General features: G+C 37.0%; 1 protein-coding gene across 2 annotated transcripts; it reads right to left on the reverse strand.

Annotated features, from left to right (window-relative positions):
* Nucleotides 1-573: 573 nt before the first annotated feature.
* Nucleotides 574-25,927, reverse strand: LOC140191448 (uncharacterized). Of its 2 annotated transcripts, XM_072248866.1 has the most exons (53): nucleotides 25,622-25,927; nucleotides 23,943-24,137; nucleotides 23,175-23,191; nucleotides 23,053-23,076; nucleotides 22,884-22,928; nucleotides 22,055-22,156; nucleotides 21,869-21,937; nucleotides 21,281-21,325; nucleotides 20,881-20,934; nucleotides 20,463-20,516; nucleotides 20,079-20,132; nucleotides 19,797-19,850; nucleotides 19,569-19,622; nucleotides 19,394-19,438; nucleotides 18,843-18,896; nucleotides 18,658-18,702; nucleotides 18,515-18,568; nucleotides 17,299-17,397; nucleotides 17,157-17,201; nucleotides 16,256-16,354; nucleotides 15,561-15,614; nucleotides 15,330-15,437; nucleotides 15,183-15,236; nucleotides 14,984-15,082; nucleotides 14,276-14,329; nucleotides 13,953-14,051; nucleotides 13,433-13,486; nucleotides 13,250-13,303; nucleotides 12,848-12,901; nucleotides 12,676-12,729; nucleotides 12,064-12,108; nucleotides 11,853-11,951; nucleotides 10,908-11,015; nucleotides 10,717-10,770; nucleotides 10,190-10,243; nucleotides 9,818-9,871; nucleotides 9,151-9,204; nucleotides 7,479-7,586; nucleotides 7,292-7,345; nucleotides 6,516-6,569; nucleotides 6,109-6,270; nucleotides 5,484-5,591; nucleotides 5,043-5,150; nucleotides 4,093-4,146; nucleotides 3,884-3,991; nucleotides 3,671-3,724; nucleotides 3,224-3,331; nucleotides 3,067-3,120; nucleotides 2,741-2,848; nucleotides 2,367-2,646; nucleotides 1,892-2,082; nucleotides 1,405-1,650; nucleotides 574-1,022 (listed from the first exon to the last, which is right to left on the reverse strand). In XM_072248866.1, exons 1-53 carry the CDS (start codon nucleotides 25,701-25,703, stop codon nucleotides 876-878), a joined length of 4,386 nt encoding a protein of 1,461 aa, XP_072104967.1. In that variant the 5' UTR covers nucleotides 25,704-25,927; the 3' UTR covers nucleotides 574-875. The 2 variants fall into 2 exon arrangements, with proteins under 2 accessions (XP_072104967.1, XP_072104969.1); XM_072248868.1 differs by lacking the exons at nucleotides 18,515-18,568; nucleotides 18,658-18,702 and having other exon boundaries at nucleotides 17,299-17,351; nucleotides 18,842-18,896; nucleotides 25,622-25,926.

Below are 25,927 nucleotides of genomic sequence, written 5' to 3' on the forward strand. Positions count from 1 at the left end.
ATATACAAAATAGGTACATATCCATGTACTCGCCCCAGAAATGTCTGCCTCTTTTTCATCTCTTAAGTAGAAAAAAAGGTGTGTTGCTAAAAAAGCATGAAAAGGGCATTGAGATGAAACAGGAATGGCAAGGGAGAGAGGGATCCACATGCTTAAATTTGAAAAAGACAGGCAGTTTACCATGTTTTGTTTGCACATAAAAGCCTTCTCCTAGGGTATAGACAGACACTTATAAATAGCACCTCATTTGGAAAAAGAAGTTCACTGTATTCCTTGACAGTGAGTAATGTATCATAGCACCAGTCAAAGGTTCTTCAAGCTTTCCTTGATGTGCTGAAGGACTGAAAGAACCTAAGCTTAAATAGCACCTTTCATTTTGATATTTTTGTCTTAAAGCTGTGTAACCTATCCCAGCATTTCTTTTTGATTCACTGGCTTGTTGATACTTTAGGTAACATTTGTGTGAGGTAGCCCTACAAGTTTTATATTGAGGATTTGTATCTTCTGCACTACAACATAGGAAAGAACAGAATTTGATGGTTTCTTGCCACATGTAGAAGGACAATAACAAACTTTTGACATTTTTTCAAATTTATTTTGCCACCTGAAAATGGTACATACAATCTTTCAGTTTTTCTCTGCAGTGGTATATGGCAAAATGTCACCTGCAGTGATCTCTGAACTCCAAGGGGAAGTTTACACCTGACAAGTACTTTTTTCCTGTTGCCATAGAAACAGAACTTAAAAGTGTCCTTGTAGTTGCCCCACCCGTCTTCAGGCCCGAAGTTTAAGCAAGTGGACCGTGGCTGTCGAATGAATTAGAATTCAATGCATAGAAAGTTTAGAGATGACTGCAAGTAAATTTCAAGTCCGTTTTACAAGAAGCAGACTGGGCCAATGTCAACACCAAATTCTTGATCAGCGCCACCAACGTCCATAGGTGCAATGTCAATAATCGGCAGTCGTGTTGTTCTCATTGATTTGTATTCGAAGACTGTTCTGCCCCATTTGCCAGTATGTCTCTGTTGAGTTAAAGGAAAACCAAGAATCATTAATAATGAAACTTAACTACTGTATCTTGTTCAATGTATTTTCAGCCTAGGGATCCTGTAGAAGACGTGGGAGGGGGTGGAGTTTATTCTACTTAACTTGCATGCTTTTCATCCCACTTGATTAATCCCCAGATGGTGGAAGTCAAAACCCGCCCCACAAGATATTATGGTAAGGTGCTCCCCAGTAAATGAATCATAGGTATTCCTTCAGTAATTTAAAGTTAATTTCATTAAATTTAAAACATTGGGAACAAGTTTCCTGATAACTAAACTAGTTCTCATTTCTGCTACAGGTGCCATTATTAATAACCTATAGCCCTTAAGGTCCTGTTAATGGTATTGACAAACTCACCGTGCAACCATCCTCAGTAACTCTGTACGCCAATCGACTGTCGCCTTCTGCTCTGATTTCATTTTCATTGGATCCTTGGAAGAATACGGCCTTCTTCAGATTACCAGTTTCCTCATCCATGTAGGCAATGCTGTTCTTACAGTGGTACGTGATGTTCTGTGTTGCCTCAGATGACATTAAGCGCAGGAAGGTAATCTGGATTGCAACATCGCTGGCAAGAACACCATCATCACCACCATAGCCAAACTAAAATGAGAAAGAATGGAGTTTTCTTAAAATGAAAATTAAAGTTATTAATTTAAAAAAGCTTGTGTGACATTGAAGCATACTTCCAAGCATTAAGATGCTTCAAAGTCACTTAATAAACTGATAAATCATTTTTATTAAATACATCTATTTCAATTTACCATCTCATCACAAAACAAAATCAGACACATTTAATGAATAATAAATTGTATAAATACAAAAACAAAACATTTGTTGATACCTGGAAGCCACCCTCCATGTTCTCGCCAAACCAGACGTGCTTCTTCTCTTTTGGATTCTTGGTTGTGTACCAGTTCTTTTGTGGGATGGACTGTGGGCTTGGATAGACACATGTCTCACCAGTTTCCATGTTACAGAATACGCGGATGGCATCCAGAGAGCAGCCTTGGTTTGGATCAATCCAGTAATTATCTGTTGAAGAGTGTCGAATGTGTTTAATGTTCCACTTATAATTTACCCAATCAGCTTCAGATGTTATGGAGCTTTATAATACCCTGACAAAGCTAAAAGTTAATTCAAACCTAAGTAGAAATGCTATTTGCAGTTGTATTTTACTTACAGCAATTATTCCTTATTACATTGTATTTTCAATCACAGCATTTCAATCATTTGCCTTGTGTGTGATAATCCCTACATGCAAGTTTACTCTGTGGATGGTTGTGAAGAGTCTCGATGAGGTTCAGATTTTAGCTTACCGCTCTTCCAGTCTGGGTGGCACATCTTCAGGTCACGGCAAGTACGGGCTGGGTTCTTTCTAGTACCCTCTGGGCTGCGGATGCTCTCAATTTGCTGGGTGAGGGATTTCAGAGTGGTGTCAACTTGGATATCACGGTCTGCAACAGCACCAGCATCATCTGCCCTGAAGTAACGGAGAGGATCTGCACCTTTCTCTGGTGATGGTGCCAGGTACTGGAAGTCAAATCCTCCATGAGCTGGACCAGGGGGGCCAGGAGTACCAGGAGGTCCAGGTGGGCCCTACAAGGTGGTTAAAGTTTAATTAAGAAAACATCCCTTGAAGAAAATCAAGTTCCTAATCAATTGTAATGGCATCAGCTGAGTTATTACTTACAACAGGGCCAACTTCACCAGTACGACCACGAGGACCAGGTGGACCAATTGGACCAGGCAAACCACTAGCACCATCTTTACCAGAAGAACCAGGTGGGCCAGCAGGACCCTAGAAGAAAGGAAAAGTAATTATTAATGAAATCTGTCATCATTTTGTCAAATTATCCCTAATATTAAAGTTAGGAAGGATCTGCAATCCAAAATTTAATGTTTTCATTTTAGATATTTGATTTTATTAAATGAAGATTTATTTAAAACTGTTTTTGTTATAAAAATTATTGTAGCTAAAAAATAGACATCTCTTTCTGCAAGGAAAGAGATACTTACACGTGGACCAGCAGCACCAGAGGGGCCAGCAGGACCTTGTTCACCAGGAGGACCCTGTTTGGCAAAGTAAAATATTTAAACATGGTAATAATATTAGACAAAACTAATTATTTGAGGAATTAGAATAAGTAATTTCTCATGAAAATGGATAACTTACAGGAGGACCAGGCAGACCTTGAATACCTGGGAAACCTCTGTGGCCCTTAATACCTCTTGCACCAGCCTCACCAGTTTCACCTCTGTCACCACGTGGGCCAATTGCACCCTGTTTGTAAAGAAAATCCAGTTAGTTTCTGATATCTGGTATTTCATTGTTCACAATTCCAGAAACCTAGTAATAGAAAGTCCAGCTTGAGTTGGGTTAATATGTCCTACACTTTTTGTTTAAATATTAAGCTTAAACCTTTTCCATAAAGTTAATTACACATTGTTATAACTAATTGTTGTCTTTTCATTAATTAAGAATACAAATAGGTGTAAATTATTACAAATTCACTTGTAAATTTGTTTGCTAAGAATTATCATTGGTGGTGCGGACAAGTTTAGCTCTATGGAGTAAATGTGAACATTTTGTAAGATAACATTAAAAAGCAATGCTACTTACAACTGGACCACGAGGACCCATTGGACCAGCAGGACCAGCAGGGCCAGCAGGACCCTGTAAAATAAAGCAAAATGCAAATATAATTTTCAGATCAATACATCATTTTAAAACAATACATTTCAAATGATTGGGTTTTGATTAATAATGTTAAGTGAAAAATGTTTATCATTTTGAAGCTGAAATTGTAGAATGGATAAAAAGAGTTATAATTACAGGTTCACCACGATCGCCATTCTTCCCAGCAGGACCAACTGGGCCAGGAGCACCAGGAGCACCGGGAGCACCAGGAGCACCGGCTACACCAGCTTCACCACGATCACCCTAAAAGTAAATATAATATTAGTTTTTAATCATTATTCAAAAATAATTAACTGCTCATATTAACAATGTTTAGGAGCTTGAAACAGAGATGAACTACGAACCTTGGGACCAGGTGCACCATCACGGCCTGGGGCACCTTCAGCTCCAGGAGCACCCTGTAAGAGATAAGTATTAAAAAAAATTTAAAAACCTAACATTTTGATATTAAAACATCACCTTTATCTCTTTCACCAACAGTATTAAGATGCATTCAAGAAGGAGCTAGATAGGTATCTTATGGATAGGGGAATCAAGGGTTATGGGGACAAGGCAGGAACCGGGTATTGATAGTAGATGATCAGCCATGATCTCAGAATGGTGGTGCAGACTCGAAGGGCCAAATGGTCTACTTCTGCACCTATTGTCTATTGTCTATTTACTTTACAAACTGAATCAGAATGCCAGACTGAAAAAGTGAGAATCGCTTGACACAGGGCTCTATGATTCAGAATGAGATTGTCCCAAAATCCGATTGACACTACAGACATTTAGTGTCCAGTGGAAGTGAAAATACTTCCCACTTTAAAGATGCACAAGTTATGGAAGTGATGTGCAGGCATATTTATCTGATATTATAGCTGCACTTTTCACATCACCTAAAAAGTGAATATAACACACTCTCTCAACCCTTTTGTGGAAATTGCAGGTAGAGGTGGAAATGCAAATTCAGTATGTACTCCAACTAAGATCTTTAAGCAACTGCATTCCTAGAAGTAGCCAAGTAACTGATTTTATAATTGATTTGTTGAAAATATTTTGATTTACTATTTAATTATGTATTTATCCAAATAGTTCAATTTGGCAGACACACAAGACACTTGATTTAATACAAAGAAAAATTATGGATAATCCTATTTTAAATCAGATTTTTTAAAAAAGTGTGGGTGCAAAGAAAAAAAAAGACCATTAAAAAAAACGCAGGACTTGTTAACATGCAAGAATGTTTGATTATTGCACTTTGGAAACAAATGAAATCAACCCCTCAGGTGCTCTAATCTGGTTACATTCATACCTCACGTCCAGATTCACCAGGTGGGCCAGCTAAACCAGGTGGACCCATTGGGCCAGGAGGACCACGCTCACCAGTTGCACCAACTGGACCTTGTTTTCCGGGTTCACCCTATGTATCAAATAGAGAAAACAGTTCTGTTCAATGCACATAAAAACATTGGTTAAAAGATGTAAAAGAAAATATACTGTTGAAATATGACAGATAGTATTGTAAAGCAAATTAATATCAAATATATTTATAATCAGGAGGAAACCCTAACTTAAAAGTAAAATCAGCAGCAAATATCTTTTATAGATATTCTGATAGTCATATATTTACTGCTGATTCCACCAAGTAGTAAATGATTAGGTTGTTCAAATTTTTATTTGAGATGTAGCTTATTGCAAAGACTATAACCTACATGAAGAACTTCACAAAAACAAAAAAAAAACTACAACTCACACTTTGACCTTGGAGACCCATGGGACCGCGTTCACCTCTGGGTCCTGCAATGCCAACAACACCACGGACACCGGCAATACCCTGAGGTCCGGGAGGACCAGCTGCTCCCTAGGAGAGAAACAATTAATTGGAGAAGGTTAATAACAACTGAAATACTGGCTTAATTTTTAATATATTATAATTCACCCAAGTAATTGGCTTTTGATGTCATTAAATGCAAGTCAATCATTTTATTGTCTGAATCATTTTTTTGTTCATTTTGCATTAAATAACACATGAAGGATATGTACCCACTACAATTCACCATTCCAATATTTGCATCAAGTTATAGTTTTAAGGGATTAAAAGCTTTGGATTTTGACAATGCAAGATGAAATTTAACGGATGGCAGCAAATTGGTATCCCTTTGTAAATGCTTCCTTGAATACCATAAGTAGCATTCAACTACATTCTATTTTGTACCAATGAACAAGGAATTTCTCCTTTATTGCTTGCTACTTTGAATGCTTATACTAATTTGTTTCTTCAAATGTTAATTATGGCAGAAATTTTTCAAGTGACTGGTCAAAGGAAAAAAAAAGTGCAGAAAGCCTTCACCAGGAGCAGAGTGATTTAAACCACTTACAGAAGGACCATCAGCACCAGGAGAACCCTTCTCGCCAGCAGGGCCAGGAGGACCAGCAGCACCAGGCTCACCAGGACGACCAGCAGGACCAGTCTCACCTCGCAGACCTTTAGGACCTTCTTTTCCAGAAGGGCCAGGTGGACCAGGAGGGCCAGCATTTCCCTACAGATGAAGACAACAGCTAAAATACTTGTGTCTCAGTTTGTAACTTAATGAAATGAAAGCAAATAAACAGTTCAGAAAATTTCACACAATTGCCAATTAATCTTGTTAATATTTTATAAAGATTATATTTGGTATGCTTTTGTTACTAAATAAATACCACAATTGTACTTTGCTTTATAAATATCACATTGATTTGAAAATAAATTACCATGTTAAAAGTCACATCCAATAACTGTACTTACACTAGGACCAGGTGGACCAACTCTGCCAGCAGCACCAGGGAAGCCAGTAGCACCCTAAGATAAAGCAAATCATAATTAGGATTATTCACATGGTTATTTTGAATATGTATTCAAATTTGCAATTCATCTGATTGTATTTTTATTTACAAATATCATGACTGTATCACAGAATTTATCCTCATTTGTGAAAACACAGATTTTTAGATATTGAGGGATTAAAGGGATATGGGGTGAGGACAGGAAAGTAAAATTGATATAAAAATTTAGCCATGATGTTATTGGTGGGCAGATCAAGCACAGGAGCTAGAATGGCCTACTCCAGCTTCTATTTGATGTTTACCAAAACTGCATTAAACTGAACAGATGCTTTTATCAACGCTTCCAAAGATCTACAAAGTTTTATGCTTTATGGATCATCACTTGAATATAATACTAATGACCAATTGGCAAGTATATTTTTAAACTGTTTGATAGTATGAGACATTCTACTTGATGTCAATTGTATTAAATTATAGTGGTGAAAAAGAACACATTTTTGCTACTAAATAGCATATTTTATACAAATCAACAGGTATGAATTTCTGGACCGAATTTCTACCTCTTTTTCTGTGGCCAAGGTAAAGGAACTGAACTTAGTACTACATGGCCAGGGGCTTGATTCAAGGCAGTCTACTAGAATTTGAAAATGAAAGCATCAGCATCAGTGGAGCCTTGATTCTGTGATACTGGTCAGGATTCTAGTATTTAAAGTTAAATAGTTCAAAATACAAACTCACAGGTGGACCTGGAGCACCGCGAGCACCTTTAGGCCCAGCAGGACCGGTAGGACCCTGAGGAAGTAGAAAGAGAAAGATGGATTTGTATCAGATAAAGACATGTATGAAGACTAAAGGAAAGCAGACTTCCTTTTTAAGCACCGAGTTTTGACTTGAGCATACTTGTGTTTCTGGAATGTTTACTTACAGGTGGCCCAGCAACGCCGACTGCACCAGAAGGACCTGGAGGACCAGGATCACCCTTTGCACCAGTGTCACCAGCTTCACCTTTAGCACCAGGTTGACCATCAGCACCCTGTAATGATTAACAGAAAAAAGTCAATAAGCAATGATTACTTTATAACTGATTGCTTATCATTATTTTTATTTAAAGAGTAATTCTTGAGTAAATTCTACTATTTTAGTCACAATGCTCTTAGGAGGCCAAGGTAATATTTAATAAATTATGTGACATCTGTTGCACTAAATAGAAGCTTTAATACCAATATTACTTTCGTATAAGCTGATATTTATTTAAGCATAAGCACCTAGAACTCATCTGCATTATAACAAGAAAACCAGCAGCGTTCACCAATTTTATACATATTTCTTCATGAGTTAATGCCAGTGACTAATATGCTATAGACTTGTTTGGTCTGAACCTTTCTTGTTCTCTAGCAGTTTTCTTGGATTTCACTTTGCTCAAGTGAGTTCAATAGTATAATACTCAAAATAGGTTTCTGGTCTTTTTACTTCTAGAAGTACCAGCTTTTAATAACTAAAGACTCAATCTGAAGCTGCTTTAACTGGGCATACACATTTCTCCTGTGGTCACAATTCTGCACAGCTCTCTGTAAAACAAGCCTCATGGAGACTGACCCAAGTTAGGATCTTGATCTCCATACCCTCAGGAAGGTTTCAGATGCCAATTGAGTAAAAAGAAATACATCTGACAAAAGGGGTTGCATAGGACACCGACTCCACGAAGGCTTCATGCCCCCCCACCCCCCCAATGAAAACTTCCAGGAGGAACTGTGCCTATATAGGATTACCCTTCATTTCATATGTGATGTTTGGAAAAGCTCACATGTGGCATCATTAAAATCAGTATCAGGGTCACATTACTCTTGTTTCAGAATCCTTGCAAGGTGATCTCTTAATATATTCCATGTGACATTTTAATGTTCATTGCTGAAAAGCAAAATCAGAAAAATCTATTGGCTATTTAGAGATTTTTGCTGAATGTTTCTTCTATATTCACACCCAGAAGGGAGATTCGGCTGCAAGTGCAGAGTACCCAAAAGTGAAGACCCTCATACAGGACATTCATGCCCTTACAAACTTCTCCCTGGTAACGTCTTGCCACAAGTGCCCTATGAACATGGAAGCTGCCTCACATGACGCCTGTTCTTCAGGAGCATCTGTATGTTTCTCTGTTCCTTCTTCTCCAGCAGTCTCACATCATTCAAGCAACCACTTCTTCCATGCCAATGTTACCGAGTAACTGAAAGAGTGCTGGTTGTGTTATCCTTTACTAGCTACTTCAAGGTCAATAGATGTGAGGAAGTGTGGTGATAATGTAACAAAACCTAGAATGTCTGCTGCTCCGGAACACAGTCAAATGAAGGAATACACTAGTACTGCTGTAGAATTGGTGCTAATGAATTTCATTATTTTTTTAAGACTTTTCTGGAGCAGTATTAGGGAAACTCCTCATTCTCTTCTTTTAAAGATGAAACAGATGAAATTCTGTGCCACAGTTACTTTTTCTTACAAGATCCATGTCAAAACCATTTTATGTATTAAGTTCCTTTTATTAATGTGCAGACCACAGTTGCTAATTATTTATAACTTTTATATTAAAGGATGACAACACTTACAGGAGGACCAGCAAAACCAGCAGGGCCAGAAGGACCGGGTTCACCACGTTCACCCTAAAGAGAGAAATAGGAGGTCAGCTACATGTATGTCCTCAAGGAGCTTCAACACTTAGAAGCTGAACAAACTTAACAGGCACTACATTTTAAAATACAAGGATAAAACAGTGGTACATTTTGAATGGGCTTTACAACTACAACTTTGAAAAGACATTTAGGTAAGTACAAAGAGAGGAAAAGTTTAGGCAGATATAGGCCAAATGCAGGTAAATAGGACTAGCTCAGGTAAGCCCCTGGTTGGCATGGTGAGTTGGGCCAAAGGGCTTGTTTTCATGCAGTAAAACTCTAAGACTGGTTTGTAGTAGTTAAAAGTTTGCATGTTCTGTGTGCAATTCCCCCCCCCCCATTGCATACGAAACCCATCAACAAGATGGGAGCCTTGAAACAAATTATCCTTATACATATTTAACTACATAAAATATGTATTTAGTTGATGCGACATGTAGTATAGTAGAAGCTTTACATTACACTAAGATTCTAAAATTTGTTTCTATTGATTTCAATAGAACAAAGTTTTGGAACTGTACAATCACTGCCATGGCATGCACTTAGTGCAAGCAACCTAGAACGAATTTCTAGTTCATGGCCATATAAAATGAATTCTACTTACGGCCTGACCACGGGGACCAGCAGGACCAGCAGGGCCAGGAGGACCAGCTTCACCCTGTAATCAATGAATGCAATGATGTAGTTAAGACATAATAGAAAATAAGTTCAAAATAATAAAAACTGAATTTGATGTTTAAGTATTAACAACAAACAATATACATTTATTGAATGTCATTTGATTAGAATGATAATTATTGTGTTGATTGTTAATGATTTTGGAAAGAAATATATTCTCTGTAAGTGTAATGTCATTTTCTGTATTGATTGCCCGTGAAGTACTAACGCCATAATGAGGATAGATGGTATATGATATCAAGTCTGTAATGTTCTGAAAGGTATTTAGTTAACGATAAATAGAATTGAAATATATTACCTTCTCGCCAGGGGCACCAACATGTCCAGGTGGTCCAATTGCTCCAGACATACCCTAAGAATAATAATAATAATAATATTTTAAAATTAGTATCCCAGTTTTCAGTAACTTTGGACTATATTGACATTGTAAACTGCAGATAGAATGCAAATGCAAACAAACTTACTTAGATATGGAACAAGTTAAATGAATTGATCTAGGTAGGAAAGTGTGCTAAGTAAGAGTAACACAGTGGAACAGCAGTTAGCATAATGCCGTTACAGCACCAGTTAACCAGGTTTAATTCCACCACTGTCTAAGGAGTTCATGTGTTCTCCTTGTGATCACGTGGGTTTCTCCCAGGTGTTCCAGTTCCCTCCCAAATAAAATGTGCTGGATCTCCAAATAAAAGAAAAAGTGCAGGATGAAGACAGAGTTATAACATTCATTCTCTATCCTGAAAGCTTTGTTTAAAACCTCCTGCACTGTAAGTGCATATGATTGCCATTAGTGAAAAAAATAAATTCAAGGAATATGTGAATACTTACTCTCATTCCGTCTTTACCTGGAGGACCATCAGCTCCCTTTGGACCTGCATCACCCTATTAGAGACAGAAGGGCAAAGGAAAGAACAAAAGATAGTTACTTTTAAGCACAGGAGCATAATTTACACCATATTATATTGATAACTTGGTGAAATTTAACAAAATGTTAGAATATTCAAAGTAAGCAAACTCACCCTTGCACCTTTGGCACCAGGAAGTCCACTAGCACCACGTTCACCAGGCATACCCTGCAGACCAGGTGAACCTTGGCCACCAGGAGCACCTTGTGGACCAGTATCACCCTAAAAGGAACCAGAAGCTGTTACTATAACATCACTGGCTGCATTTAGCCTAAAGCTTTCAAAGTTAAAATGAATATATTTCTGGATATACTGAAGTAGTCCTTATGATGCTATGCACATTTTGAATTCATGTTCTAAACTGGAGAATATTCTAAAGAAAAACATCAGTGCCTCAATTATTCCTTTTATATTGAGATGTGTACTTTTATTTCATTCTTTAGAAGGTGCCATGCATAGCACAATATCCTTAAGTTGAGAGAACTTCATTTCATGCTGCTTCCATCTTATGCTTAATATGATTTAAAATTTTTATAGTCATATTTTACTTGTACTTTCAAATATAGAGTCAGCTGTTCCTGTTCCTTCCCCCGCCCCCAATCACCACCAATTCTTCCCACACCCCTCCCAATCCAATATTTGGTGTCCTGGCTACATTTCCCCCTAAGCCACATCCTACATGTACCACCTAAAGAGCAAATCAAACCTTGACCTGAATTCTGCAGACTATGTCATATTCAGCTGCTGAGAGACACTGGTTCATTCATTTTTAATTTCATGCATTATTTTCTATCCCCAATCCAATTGATTTCCTCCTGTTATTTTGCTCACAAATAATTAAGACCCACAGATGAACTCCTTCCCTACATAGTTTAATCCCAAATAGTGTTCTTTCTTACAAACATCTGCTCTGAGAGGAAATCAAATGAGTACTCAGATGATAAATCAAGTAGATTTAGTTCTGGAATGGCAAGTATGACAAATCATCTTATTTATCTGGAAATACTACCACTTATATCTGGTGGAAATCCCTTCCCTTTTATACATGTGAAGATTTACCTTGGGACCATCACTGCCGGGAGAACCAGGAGCACCACGAGCACCTGTTGGACCTGCAGGACCAGGAGCACCACGTTCACCAGTAAAGCCTCTCTCACCCTAATAAAAATAGTATTGGAACATTAGAGAAAAACAACCAGAAAAAGGGATGAAGTAAAATTATCCAATGCAAGATTTTCTTTGTAATAAGGATACATTTTAATAAACTTACTCTTGGACCAGTAAGGCCAGGAGGACCAACATCACCAGGCAAGCCCTATTGTACAAAAGTAAAGAAATAGTAATTAGACTTTTAAAAAAGCACTACATTCATAAAACAGCTTATCCATTCTGTTACATCAAATATTTTTTAAATTCAAATAATACAAATTGCATTATTGCACCATTACAAAACTGTAAGAATCTCAAACTGGCATCCTCTGTACAGTAATCCACATTCTTAAAATTTTGTATTTATAATTTTCTTATGGTTTACCCTATAGAGGGAAACTCCTGTTAATAGTTTTGCATTAAGTGTGTATATTCTCTGGCAATCAGAGAAGCCATTTTAGAATGTTTAAACCAAGAGTTTGTACACATGCCCTCTACAAAGGATATCAAATTTCTGTCAAATTAAACTAATAACATCAATTTCATCCCAGTTAAATTAATGGTTTCTTATATAGAATAAAGCTAAGTAAACTTAAAGATTAACAATACTCAGTTGTCAATATTTCTATAAAGTTTAAATTAATCAAAGATTATTTACATGGACAATGCAAACATTGACCAACAATAATTCTTCAAATGTTACTGTAATACACAATTATGTCACAATACAAACCTGTTCACCAGATTTTCCAGGTTCACCAGCAGCACCAGGAGGACCAGGGAGACCCTAAAGAAATTAAATCAGGATATTGTGTATTAATAATTACATAATGCAATGCTTTGATCCAAAACACTTAAAAACTCTTACATCCTCTTAAAATAATGGGATGAACTAATGTTTATACCTGGAAGCCAGGAGGTCCTGGGGGTCCTTGTTCACCTCTTTCACCACTGGGGCCCTGTGTAAAAAATGTTAGATTCAAATAATGACTGTGTCATATGCTAGTTTAGTTATTGCATGCATTATTAACTATAGAGTAATGTAACTGGATATCCAGTTTCACATGCATTACAGCTGTAATATTATCTTCTATAATAATATAAGTAATTCTAATATAAACATAAACAGTTACTGTACAATTTGTTTGAAAACTTTTGCTTCAACCCATATGTTTGTAAAGCAAAGAGATGAGGGGCAATATTTTCCTTTCATGCTTTCTAAACCAATCCCCAACTAACATTAAATTTGAGGTTGCCTCATTTATCACGTTGAATATATTTTCTTAGATTTTTCATATTTGACTTACAGCAGGACCAGCAGGGCCAGGAGCACCAACTTCACCATCTTTGCCAGGAAGACCCTAAAATAAAAAATAATTCTTTGATTACATCTGTCCTTGACATCTAGTGGTTACAAGTGTTACTCCCTAAAGTTTTGATGTAGGAATGTTGAATTCTAAATATTTTCAGTATATGCAGCTAATACTTACCATTAAACCAGCAGGACCAATGATTCCCCTCTCACCGGTTTTGCCTGGTTCACCCTATATAAGACATAGGATTAGAAAAAATGTTAATGAGATGATTGTAAATATTTAATCATGTAACACAACTTTTTTCTAATAAACTAGATGCTTCATGGGTTAAGAGGGACAAAAAATCAGCCATGATGGAATGGTGGAGCAGACCTGATGGCCTAATCCTGCTCCTATGACTTAAGGTTTCAATATTTCAATGCCTGTGCAACACAGTCTGTACTTCTGAAGGGATAAGCCATTAAGAAATTACAGATCACAGTCTTCTGAAGTAAAGGTTTTACACTTGTTTCAGCACCCAAATGCTGTTAGAATAGGGGCTGGTGTGACTATATGAAAGCAGATACTGAGCATGTCTTTGCAGCTGTACTTATGAGCTACAATTTGTTTTTTGCCAAACTTTAGCCAATTGATTCCAGTACACATTTCAGAATGAAAACTATACATTATATTATCTTTGAGTTTTCATACTTACAGCAGCACCCTTGGGACCAGGGAAACCCATCACACCAGGTTGACCTCTTGGACCAGAAGGACCAGGTGGACCAGGGCGACCATCTTGACCAGCTGGACCCTGTTAGGTTAGAATATACTGTACATTGATGCTGTGAAAATGATGCAAACCTAGATTTCTTCTGTGGAAATACTTGCTACGTATATTTAGTAACAGAACTTAAATTTAATATACATTGTCTTTATTTTTAATTTTATTTCAGCTCTCTATTTTTGATGACAAACTACAAGTAATCAGCTTAAAGTAAGATTTAAAAATTATTTTCAAGGGAAAAAGATACATACGGGAGGACCAGGCTTGCCATCAGCACCAGGACTGCCAGGGCTACCAGTCAGACCCTAAAACACAAAAAGGTTTTTAAAAGTGCTTTATAATTACATCCCTTACTTTTCAGACAATGATTTGCAGCTACTAAAAACAATGGAAGAATGTCTCATAGTCTTATATATCAACTGAACAGAAAAAAAATGGAATCAGTAGAATACCACCTTTACATTTAAGTTACTCATACACTGCACCCATCCCCCCCCAACAATACATTAAATAGGGATATATTTCAATCACCTGCAAGTTTCAGAAAAGAGGCAAATGCATTGTGACTTTCTATATTAAGTAGTCTCAAGGGCCAATAGTAAATATTATCAATTTTGATTTGTAATCTAAGGTGTTTTAAAAGTAAGTTGAATTTTGCTTTCTTTTCCTTGCAGTATTGGCTTATATCAGGCATATTAAGCTAATTTGATAAAAATAATAGGTTTTGGTTTGAAAAAAAATGTAAAACTAGATCTTCCTCCAATTTTAGTTTGGGACACTTTAATTTTGTAATTTAAAAAGCTACAATTTAAGAAAATGATGCATATTTTACACTAAGAAACAAAATTGTCTCAATCATTTCCTTAGTATGCTTTTCATAGGTTTTGTCTTACACTATTAGGTTGTCTTCTACATTATTTATACATTAGTTCTGCAACGTAGCTTTAGAGAAAACTCACCCTTGTACCAGGCAGACCAGGCTCACCAGGTCTTCCAGCTTCACCAAGGGCACCTTTGGGCCCAGCAGGGCCAGTGTTGCCACGTTCACCGGGAGGGCCCTAGAGAAAACAGGCATTAGAAGAGTTTAGAGAAACTTATAAATGGTACTGTCCTTGTAACAAAGAACAAAACAGAAACGTTTTAACAAAATTTGCATACCTTGGGTCCAACAAGACCCTCAGAACCAGGGAAACCACGGTTTCCAGGAGCTCCCTGCAAAGGAATAAGAGATAATGAAGCAAGATCATGCACAAGTGGAGAAATATTTGATGCTAATTTTATTGTTGAAACCAATATTCAACCTACACGTTCACCAGGGCTACCAGGAGCACCCTGAGCACCAGGCTCACCACGAGCACCTCTTTTGCCCTCCTCTCCAGCTGGACCAGGTGGACCTTGGGGACCAGCAATGCCCTAGAGAATAGAAAATGTAATTAATAGTCAGTCTACTGGAGCAACTAATATCTCATGTTTTATAATTCAATCACATTTCCAATTAAAAATTAATTGTGTATAAAGCACAAGATGCATACTTACAGGTTCGCCTTTTGCACCTGATTCACCCTTGGAACCAGGGGCACCAACTTCACCCTAAAGTACAAACAAAGTTATGGTAACTATCGGGAGGTCAAAAACAAAGGCACCTTCATTTTATGATAATGATTAGATTCTGACTATATTCCGGAAATTCTAGAGGCTTACTCCTCTCCACCTCTGCGCCTCATAGGAAATCAGCAGAACTTCCAAGAAAGTGATACAGTTGTTTCAAGCTTTGTATAAAATTTACTTGGAGTTATATGACTGATACAAATAATCCACATTCTCATTAGATATTAGAAAGGGCATTCAGCAATATGCATGGGATCAATAGTATGCAAATTAAATAGCACCTGTCATTATCAAAATATTTTGCTAATGGAACACTGCATTGTCCTATTAAAATAATAATTAGTAGGAAGAATGTTGTTCATATTCCTTTTCTATTAACAGGGGATGAATCTAAATTATATGTGGCTTATAAAGCTACTTTAGATACTAATCTACGAGTCATACTATCATATTAGAAGATTTTAATACCAAAATGATCAGAAATCTTGGGAAAAGTGCCATCTCTGGGATAACCCTGATCCATAAGCACTAACAATATGATCTTGAATGCCATCACATTACTCTGGATAACTTAATGCTTACAATGATGCAAAATATTTTTGATAAATCCAGTAGTTACTTACGTTGTTACCCTTAGGGCCAGTAGGTCCAACTGCACCTTGTGGGCCACTTGGTCCTCTTGGGCCAGGGAAACCAGGAGCACCAGCAATGCCAGGGGCACCCTAGGACAAAAAAAAAAGAGAAAAATATATCAGTCAATGACACCAAGACATTACTGGAAGCAAATTCATTTTAGAAAAGCATTAATTTAATAAAATGTACCAGTGAGCTTTAAACGTGCATTATTATGAACTCTTGTTGCTAATCTATGTAAATATTCATCAGTTAAGTTCTATAGCAAAGGAAAGAGAAATGAAAAATAAAATTATTTGGGGGGGGGGGTTGGATTTCAGAGCTTGGTATCTCCATAGCCAAAGGTCTGGTTTCTAATGGTGGACTAGCTGATATTAGAAATGAGGAAGAGGAAGAACTACAGATATCAGGACTATAGAGCTGGAAATAACAGGGAGGTCATGAAGGGAATTGATAAACAAGGATGAAAGTTTCATAGAGCCAATACAAGTCAATGTATGAAATAGTACTGGATGTGAATTAGGACATGGACGCCAAAGATTTTAATAACCTTAACTTTATGGATGATCGAATATCAGATGCTGCCCAGAAATACATCAGGACTCTCAAGCCTAGAGATAACAAAGAAATGGCAAGCTTCAACAGAAGAAGAGCTGAGGAAAAGACGGATAGGTTATGCTACATAGGTGGAAATAGGACATAGCACTGGTTGGACCTCCTGTGAAGTCAACTTTGATGCCAAGTTGGCAACCTAGTTCAGTTTCAGACAAATACCTGGGAGTAGAATAGCTTCAGAATAGAGTTTTTTTTGGCAGGGGCTAATAATCAGAATTAACTGCTAGACTGACACTTGGTTCGAGAGAGAACTTACAGAATGAATTTTATACTCACAACTGCACCTTTGGGACCAGGAGCGCCATCAGTACCAGGGTTGCCCTAAAGGTAAAAACAAAGATTGGGTGAATGAGTACTTTAGAAAAGTAAACAACTTTTTAAACTGTTAAATAATTTGATTTTTAGTGCTGATACTTACAGCGGGGCCAGCTGGGCCAGCAGGTCCAGGACTACCAGGTTCACCACGAGCACCAGCAGGACCATCAGCACCACGGCCACCAGCAGGACCAACTTCACCCTAAGCCAAAAAAAAAAAAAGGCATTTTAACTAGGCTTTTGATTATTAGGGTTGCAATAGCAAATCAGCACTGGCAGGTTTAAAAGCTTTACTCAATTAACACTTGGCTTTTGATTTTCTCTTTTAAAGTATGAAGGATATCAATATATTTCTCAGAAGTAAATACCTCCAATAATCACTGTGAGGGTACAGGGAGATCATTTTTAGACATTTGTTTAGGTTTCCATACATGGCTGTGGTTTGAACCACAGAAATGAAAGAAGTTCGTTGTCAAATTGAGGTGTTCACTATAATAGTTTATTGATAACCTAATCGTGGTGATAACCCAATATTTCCATACAATTCTAAGGTGTTCTTGCTATAAAAGCCATTGACCAAATCGTCATTACATATGAAGCACATCTCCTGTCTCCATATGCACACTGATTTTATTCAGAGAACTAATTCCCAAAACCAGAGTCTTATATTCATAAGAACTTTACTCCTTTATTCCAATAGAGAAGTTACATTTGTTGTTATTGTTCCATGCTGCCCATTCCTAACATCTGGAATGTCATCTCAGATGGAAGTGTCAAAAGTATCATTGAAGTCCATGAAATTGAAATTTGGATGCTTACAGTAGTTCAAGGTACATTTAGTGCTGAGCCTATGTAACCAAAGATGAATTTCACCCACCAGACTTCAATGAACTAATGATTACAATAGAATGGAAATCCTTGGAGTCAATAGAACTCTTGTCATGTAAGGACAACTAGATATCTTTGATCCTAGATATCAAATCTATCAAAACTAGCAGTAAATTATGGAGCAATTTTTGGCATTTCCCAGTCTGCTTTGACAAGAATAAGTCAGTCATGACAATGTTCTCATAGCGAGATGAAACACAAGCTACCAAGGTTCACTTCCTACGAAGGGCAAATAACTTACAATATCAGTATCTCAAATCCAATCTAAATTTGTCTTGACCTGATCTTTGTACTAAATGTGTAGTGCTTTTTTCTTAACTTCCCTCAGTTCAGAAATCATAATTTCTGATGTGAAATTTTGAATGGACTCACTTACATTAGTAAACAAAAAACACAACTTTCAAAGTTCCAGTTGTGGCATGTAAACCCACCTTAGCTCCAGGAGCACCAGGGAAGCCAGGAGGACCAGCGGGACCAACAGAACCCTGAAAGACAAGTATTTAGCTTAATATTCCATTCTGATAAAAATGCGGAGAGTGTAAGAACATCAGTCAGATTAATTAAAAGTACTTACAGGTGGGCCAGCAGCACCAGCAGCACCATCGTTACCACGAGCACCCTAGAATCATTAAAAGACTCATTATTATATTTCTTTCAAGCTGTTCAGATTAGATATGCATAACATTTAAATTGGGGGTTAAGATATTATGACAAATCTTAAGGGCTTGTGATTCATTTAGAAATGTGATGTACACTTACAGCAGGGCCAGGAGGGCCAGGGCGACCTCGCTCTCCATTCGCACCACGTGGGCCCTGTTCACAGTAAAACATGGTGTTATTTCTATTCCATTTATTGCATATCATAAATACAAATACACTTCTGTTAATGACTTGAAACAATACAGATTATAGCTCCCTTCAATCAAGATGATAAACTGAAATGTGTTGCCTTGAATTGCCATCGGATTCTTTTAATTTTCATTTTAGCTTCAACTGGTCACAACTTTACCAAAAATTGCATGATGGCTGGTTTTAGCCATGTGCATCATGTTGCTCAGTTAATAAAGAATCCCATAGAAATATCACAGGTGTCAGTGTACTGTAACACAGTCTCCTCTTTTATAAGGAAATCCAGATTACTTAATAGGAAGAATGTAGATGATCGTCTCAATTAATAAGGCAAAACTTAATGTACCCAATTATTTTTAACAGCATTGTATTAGACACTTCCTGCCCTTGTATAAGACATTCTTTTCAAATAAATGTTAAATTTCACTCATATTCTAACAAATTTATGTTAACTTGCTTACCATTGGACCAGGAGTTCCATTTTCACCAGGAGAACCAGTTTCACCCTGTTGTGAATGGAATGATAATCATTTAGTGGACTAAATAATTACAGTGCAATACTAAGTATTGAGTGTTCAATTAGAAAGGGAAAAATGTGCTGAAATAATCACTCTTCCTTCTAAGTGAAAACATTACCTTAGGGCCAGCTGGACCAGTGTCACCCTTAGCACCATCCAAGCCATTGAAACCCTGTATACAAAGGGGAAAGTAATGAGAAACAATACTCTTAATGTCTTACAAATTATTTTGTCATTCTGACTTCAAAGTGTTATACAGATGCATTTTGCATGTTTTACTAAACCAAGTACTTCTCCGTACTGTTCGTTAAATACCAAAAAAGATCAAGCTATAAGATGGTCTTACTCTGTGTCCTTTGATTCCTGGAAGTCCAGGAGTTCCAGGGAAACCACGAGCACCCTAAAGACATAATAAACATTGGGTAAAATCAGGGAAGGAATACATTTGAATAATGTATTAACTCATGCATTTTAATGGGAAGGTAATATTTTTTCAATCCAAATGTTTACAATGAACAAAAGATTGCAAATCATGCACGGAATTAATCACAAGGCAGTAAGTAACTCACATTACATGTGATGAAGAAGTTGCATAATGTTCAAAGAATATCAACTGAAAATCTGTTACCTGAGGACCAGGAGGACCACGTTCACCGGGACGACCAGCTTTGCCATGTTCACCCTATAGAGGAAAGTAACCAATATAGCCAACATTAAAAAGGCAGTAGAAATTAAAGCTGAATATTCAGAACAAATCAAAGAGAAGCATAGCATGGATATCGATGTAGCAATAGTGTTATCTAGTATGTGCAATGATTGGAGTTAAATTTTATTGTATCAATGATAAAGAATTGCTTCAAAATATAATATAGCAACAAAAGATTTTAGATTTATTCTATTTCTACACCACTACTGCTGAAAATTCTACTTATTTATGCAATTTGTTCAATGCAGAAATAGAAGTTCACACGCACATGTACTAAGTACTTTTGCTGACTTCTTGGCTACTTACATCATCACCATTCTTGCCAGGGGGGCCAGGAGGACCACGTGGACCCATGGGACCCTAAGGGGTTAAAAATATCTAATTATGAATATTGAAACAGAAAAATAGAAGGATGTTATGTGTTAGCCAGAGGAAAATTGCAATATCTTTAATACTAAAGGCAAAAAAAAACTGAATATGCTGGAATCTATAACAAAAGCAGAATGCTGGAAAAAAGCAGCAGATGAAGCAGCACCTGCTGAGGCCAAAGGGGTAAATCAAAGTTTCCAACCAAGATCCTGCATCAGGTAGTGATGTCATCATGCATACACTTGTTAGGTAATATTTACAGGAGGTAAAGTGATAACTATGTTTCCAAACAATTTTAGCTTGATTGCAAATGAAAATTAAGTTCATAAGCAAAACTGCTTTATTGATTACTTACAGGTGCACCTGGTTCACCAGGCTCGCCTTGGTGACCTTGGAAACCTTGAGGGCCCTAAAGAGTAACAATAGAAGTAATATGTTATTAATAATTGCCTTTTTAGTATACCCAAATCAGTATTATTTTCAATACTACACACAGTATGCTTCCTTAGTTGCCAATGCTTAACTTAAGCTAAGGCTGACTTTTACACTCCATTTCCATAATTCAGTTATATAGAAACTCATGGAATGGTAGTTTATATATATATATATATATATATATATATCTCATACAAGTAGATAGCAACATTCTTAATGTTTATACTTTTGGATAAACCTCTATTTGTCTAAGTGTCAAAGGCATCCTGCAGTTGGATACCAATCAATACTTCAAAAAGATTACTATTTTGTGTACTTACAGGTGCACCAGCGGGGCCAGGAGCTCCTCTGGGACCCATTGGACCCTATGACAAATAAAGACATCGTGTTATGCACTACAATTACATGCTGTATTTTACATTCTATTGTGAAGAGAATCACATCTACTGAAGAACTTATTCAATAATCTCATTTAATTTAATCAAGAATCAAAGCATTTGAGTATCAACAGATCTTCCTATTGAGTTCATTAATATTTTACACTTTCTTCCATTTCAAATAACATTCTAATTCTCAGTAATTCATTATTTTACTTCAGAATGGTCAAAGTTGCATGCACCATTATGTAGGGGAAAGCAGAGTTTTTCTTTTTAAAGCATATACATATGTAAATATCAGTCACCAATTCTAATCAGCTCCCTTCATTCAGATCTATTGAAATCAATATAAATGAATGCAAGGAGACAAGTTTAACTAATGGTCAATGGATATATACATAGTGTGTACACTTGTTTACTAGTAGTTAAACTGTAGCAAACATTTAGGGAAATATCTTTCTCATTTAATTAAATTGAATATTGCATTTGCTCTCAAATACATTGAATGGAATAAAATGTAAAAACTCATACCATAGGTCCAGGCATTGGAATACCACCAGATGTTTTCTCACTGAAGCCATCATATTGGGGGAGGAAGTTCTGAAAAAGAGCAAAGATGATTTAGCTGCTTGACATCAGTAGAATGTATTGAGCATAATCCAAAGTGTTCCACTCTTTTTTTAAAAAACAGAAAATCACCAAGTTAGGGTCACTTACTCCGCCAAGGCCAGATGTTCCAGGTGGGCCAGGTGGACCAGGAGGACCGTCTCTGCCGGGAGTTCCAGGAACTCCATCTCTTCCTGGTAATCCTGGAAGTCCCTAAAAAAAAAGAAAGATAAATTTAATGTTTGGAGTTAAAGATCAGAATGTAATGTACATTAATTCATCTTTGGTGAATTTACTGGTTGAGCAAAACCGTTTATCACTCATTCATGTTACTTTTGTGGATTCCCAGCTAATAAACCCATTCCATCCTTTTTATGATTTTTGCTAAAGCATTCAGAGGCTAAATTGGTAATCCTTTGACTGTATATGGATAGAATATAGTACACAGATTTCTTATCCATTTTAACATTTGGCATCTAGTATAGATGGCATGATCAACAAGTTTCGAGTCTGTGGCCATTTTGTGGTATTGTCTACATAATAGGTATATTAAAACTTCATAACTTTGATAGAAATATATGAACAGAAGGAAGCTATTTAGCTGTTCGTGCCTGTGCTAAGATTGAATTAGATTATTGATTACTAGTATCTTAAATCTACCTACATTGGTCCTGTATTCCTCAATATGATGCCTGGCAAATGTCTATCATGTGTGGTTTTCAATTATTTTATTATCCTATCTTCAATAATATTTTACCTATTTTTTGTGTGAATAAATGCTTCCTGATCACACCCCAAAAGTTTTGGCTCTGATTGTAAAATTCTACTTTATTTTCCTTGACTCACTCTACTAGAATTTTCTATGTATTGTATCAGTGTTCTTAAATCATCCTAATGCAACAGAAAATGGCAACGTTATTGAAAACAATAACCTACTTACTCTATCACCCTTAGGACCAGGCTCTCCCTTGGGGCCAGGAGGTCCCTAGACAAAAAGTGCAATTATTATTAAATTTTGCAAATAATTTATTAAATGTTAAGAGATTACATTATAGTTTCATAATTAATGTTTATTTTGAATTCTGTGCATAAACAAAGTTTATCTTTACCTGAACCCTTGGGCCAGAAGGATACTGAAAAATAACAATGAGTAAATCAATGTGTGGAAATGTAATAAAGATGAATTTAAGTAAATTCTTTCAGATAATCCAGAAGTGAATTATGTACTTACTATTACACCTTCATCTGCTGTAAAAGAAAGGTTAATTTAATTAATAAGCTCTTCAAGAACTATTTATAACATTTCAATTACATAAGAATTAACAGGTTATTATAGGAATGGAGGGGTTGTTCCAAGAATTGGAACTTGATTGGTTTGAGATTTCTTCCTGGTTTAAGTTTAGTCTGACATCATCATTGAATCATACAGTGATGTAATTTCAGACATACAAAATAAAACATCAACATCTCTAAAACCATTTGAACAAATACTCCTAAATCGTCATAAAACTCGATATTTTATGTTATCAACAATCAAAGCTAACCAAATTTAAACTTCTTGTTTGCTATCCTTTTGCATGCGAGTTTAAGTACTACATAAACTGAAAACAACATTAATGCCACTTATAAAGGTTCCCAAACATTTCGTATGTTCACAGATATTCCTAGCGCAAATAATCATTGGCTGTGATAGTTTGCTAGTATCCCGATAACTTTTAGCTCAGTATTTCCAAAGAAGAAAACTGTCGACTTGCTCCCAATCTGGGGCCCATGGGCCCTTGGATAATGGCAAGGCTCCATGGCATAAAAAAGACTGGGAACCCCTTAAAGATGCCAATATTGATGGATTAAGTTTAGTTTCTTTGCTTCATTTCCGCTACTAGTCAGCCCTAATCCGTTTTGCCCCTATAATGATACAATTAAGTCTGTAAGTATATGTGTTACTGTCAAACAGTTGGCACTGCTTTTTATACTTATCAAACAACCAGAGGTCACTTACATCCTTGATCGGGGCAGACAGGGCAACACTCTCCGTCGGGGAGTTCAGCATTAGGGCAGTCGGTCTTTTCATCGCAGATTATTTCATCGCACAGGACCTGGCCACTGTCGCAGACGCAGATCAGGCAAGGCTCGGGTTTCCAGATATCGTTATTTTGGTATGTTTGTCCATCCTTCATGCAGCCCCCCGTGTCACCTGCAAAATGAACAGGGAACCTAACTGACACAGCACCGGGCGTTCGTTGATGCACAAAATACAGGAACAGAAACCTGGACGTCATCACCTACATCTCAAAACAGACAGACCACTTAATGAAAGAAGAGGATTAGTGTACCCAAATTTTGTGCAAAATAAAAGGTTCCTAATTCGAAGAGAAAACACTACAGCACAAATCAGCAATCACACGTCCATTTAACAACGCCTCTCAGAGATATTTGTGAATCAATTTTTCAAGCAACACGACTTGATGTTTAATTTTTCAGATGTAGAACAAAATTCCTGATATTTTGATAAAAGTATATAAATGAAAGCCATTGAAGATTCAACAGATGGCGCTTTAGCTCCATTCATGTTTTGCCATTCGTACAATTTATCATTTCTCTCTCCCGGCAGTAAATGGCGCACAACAAATCAAATAAGTTGTCCCAATCAATTAAATGTGATTTGACTTAAAACGTTTTCATCTTAAATTGTCGTATGCTTTGGGAATAATTATATGTTGGTTTGATGGGGTGGATGGCGAAAAGAGGTGAGGCAGATTAGTTTTGAAGGGCGCAAATTTGCGCCTTGACTGAAGATGGCGATGTTGAACCGCGCTACTGAAGCAATGCTTCCAGCAGAGAAATCCTGGATGTGGCACGCGAACATCTGGATTTCGTTTGGACTGGAGATTGTATGTAATCTTTCCACCTACACACTTACTTTATTGACTCGAATATTTTATGAATAGTTTTTAGACATTGTTTTTTTCGAACAAGTTATACCAACCACATATTTAGCATTTATGCATGAATTTAGAACGAATTCAATTTATGATCGAATCTGGATTTTGCCTTTTTAAATTGGGACTGTTTACCTTTTGAACATATAAACATCTTCTCAATCACGTTATGATCTACTTCGTTGCCCTGAAGATGCTATTTTGTGTATGCTAGAATAGCCGGACCTGTGCCAGCTTCGCCTCAGAGCATTTACCTTCCACGCTCTTAGGAGACACACCCACTCCGAACGGACAACTGTCTTGGACAATAGTGAATGTCCCTAAATCCTTCGTCCCACTTAGAGCGATGTTACGGTAACCGCCCAACATCATAACTGATACCACGAATTGACAGATTTTGTTTTATAAACCATTCCCTGGGGACCATAAAATGATTCCATAGAAGGAAATGCGCTCCAGTTAGCAATTTCCAAAGTTCTCTTAGAAATTATTATCAGCAAGTAACAACGTCTTAGCATCGGACACTGGTATCAGAATTTTAAACTACTCTTCCAGCTACAGGTTAACTTTATTACCTAACCCTTACCCCCTAGCCAGAAACAATACAACGCTACTCAACTTTATGCAATGTTTCAAGTCTCAGCACGCGGCGGCAATTTTTAAATTACTCGTTATTTTAATGTTACTTAGTAAGCAACTGCGAAAGAAAAGAACACAAGAACTGAAAAACAAAACTTACCATCATCTTCGGCTTGACATCTTCCCACTACTAACGTTGCTGCAAGTAACAGCAAAGTCCGAGTATCCACAAAGCTGAACATGTCTAGTAATCAGACATGTAGACTCTTTGGGGTAAAAGGGGTTCTATCTTTAGCGGCCGAACATGCAATTTCTGATGTTGTGTAATTCCAAGCTTCAGCACCGTGCCCCAGCAGAAACTTCCTACTGTTCCGTTCGCAGATCGAGGGTCCTTTTATGTGTGTCTTGGCTTCGGAGGTGTCAACGGGTGCCACCCACCTGCAGACAGGCTGGTCTCTTTCACCGG

Source organism: Mobula birostris, chromosome X, assembly GCF_030028105.1.
Source record: "Mobula birostris isolate sMobBir1 chromosome X, sMobBir1.hap1, whole genome shotgun sequence".
In the NCBI taxonomy this organism is placed as follows: Eukaryota; Metazoa; Chordata; class Chondrichthyes; order Myliobatiformes; family Myliobatidae; genus Mobula; species Mobula birostris.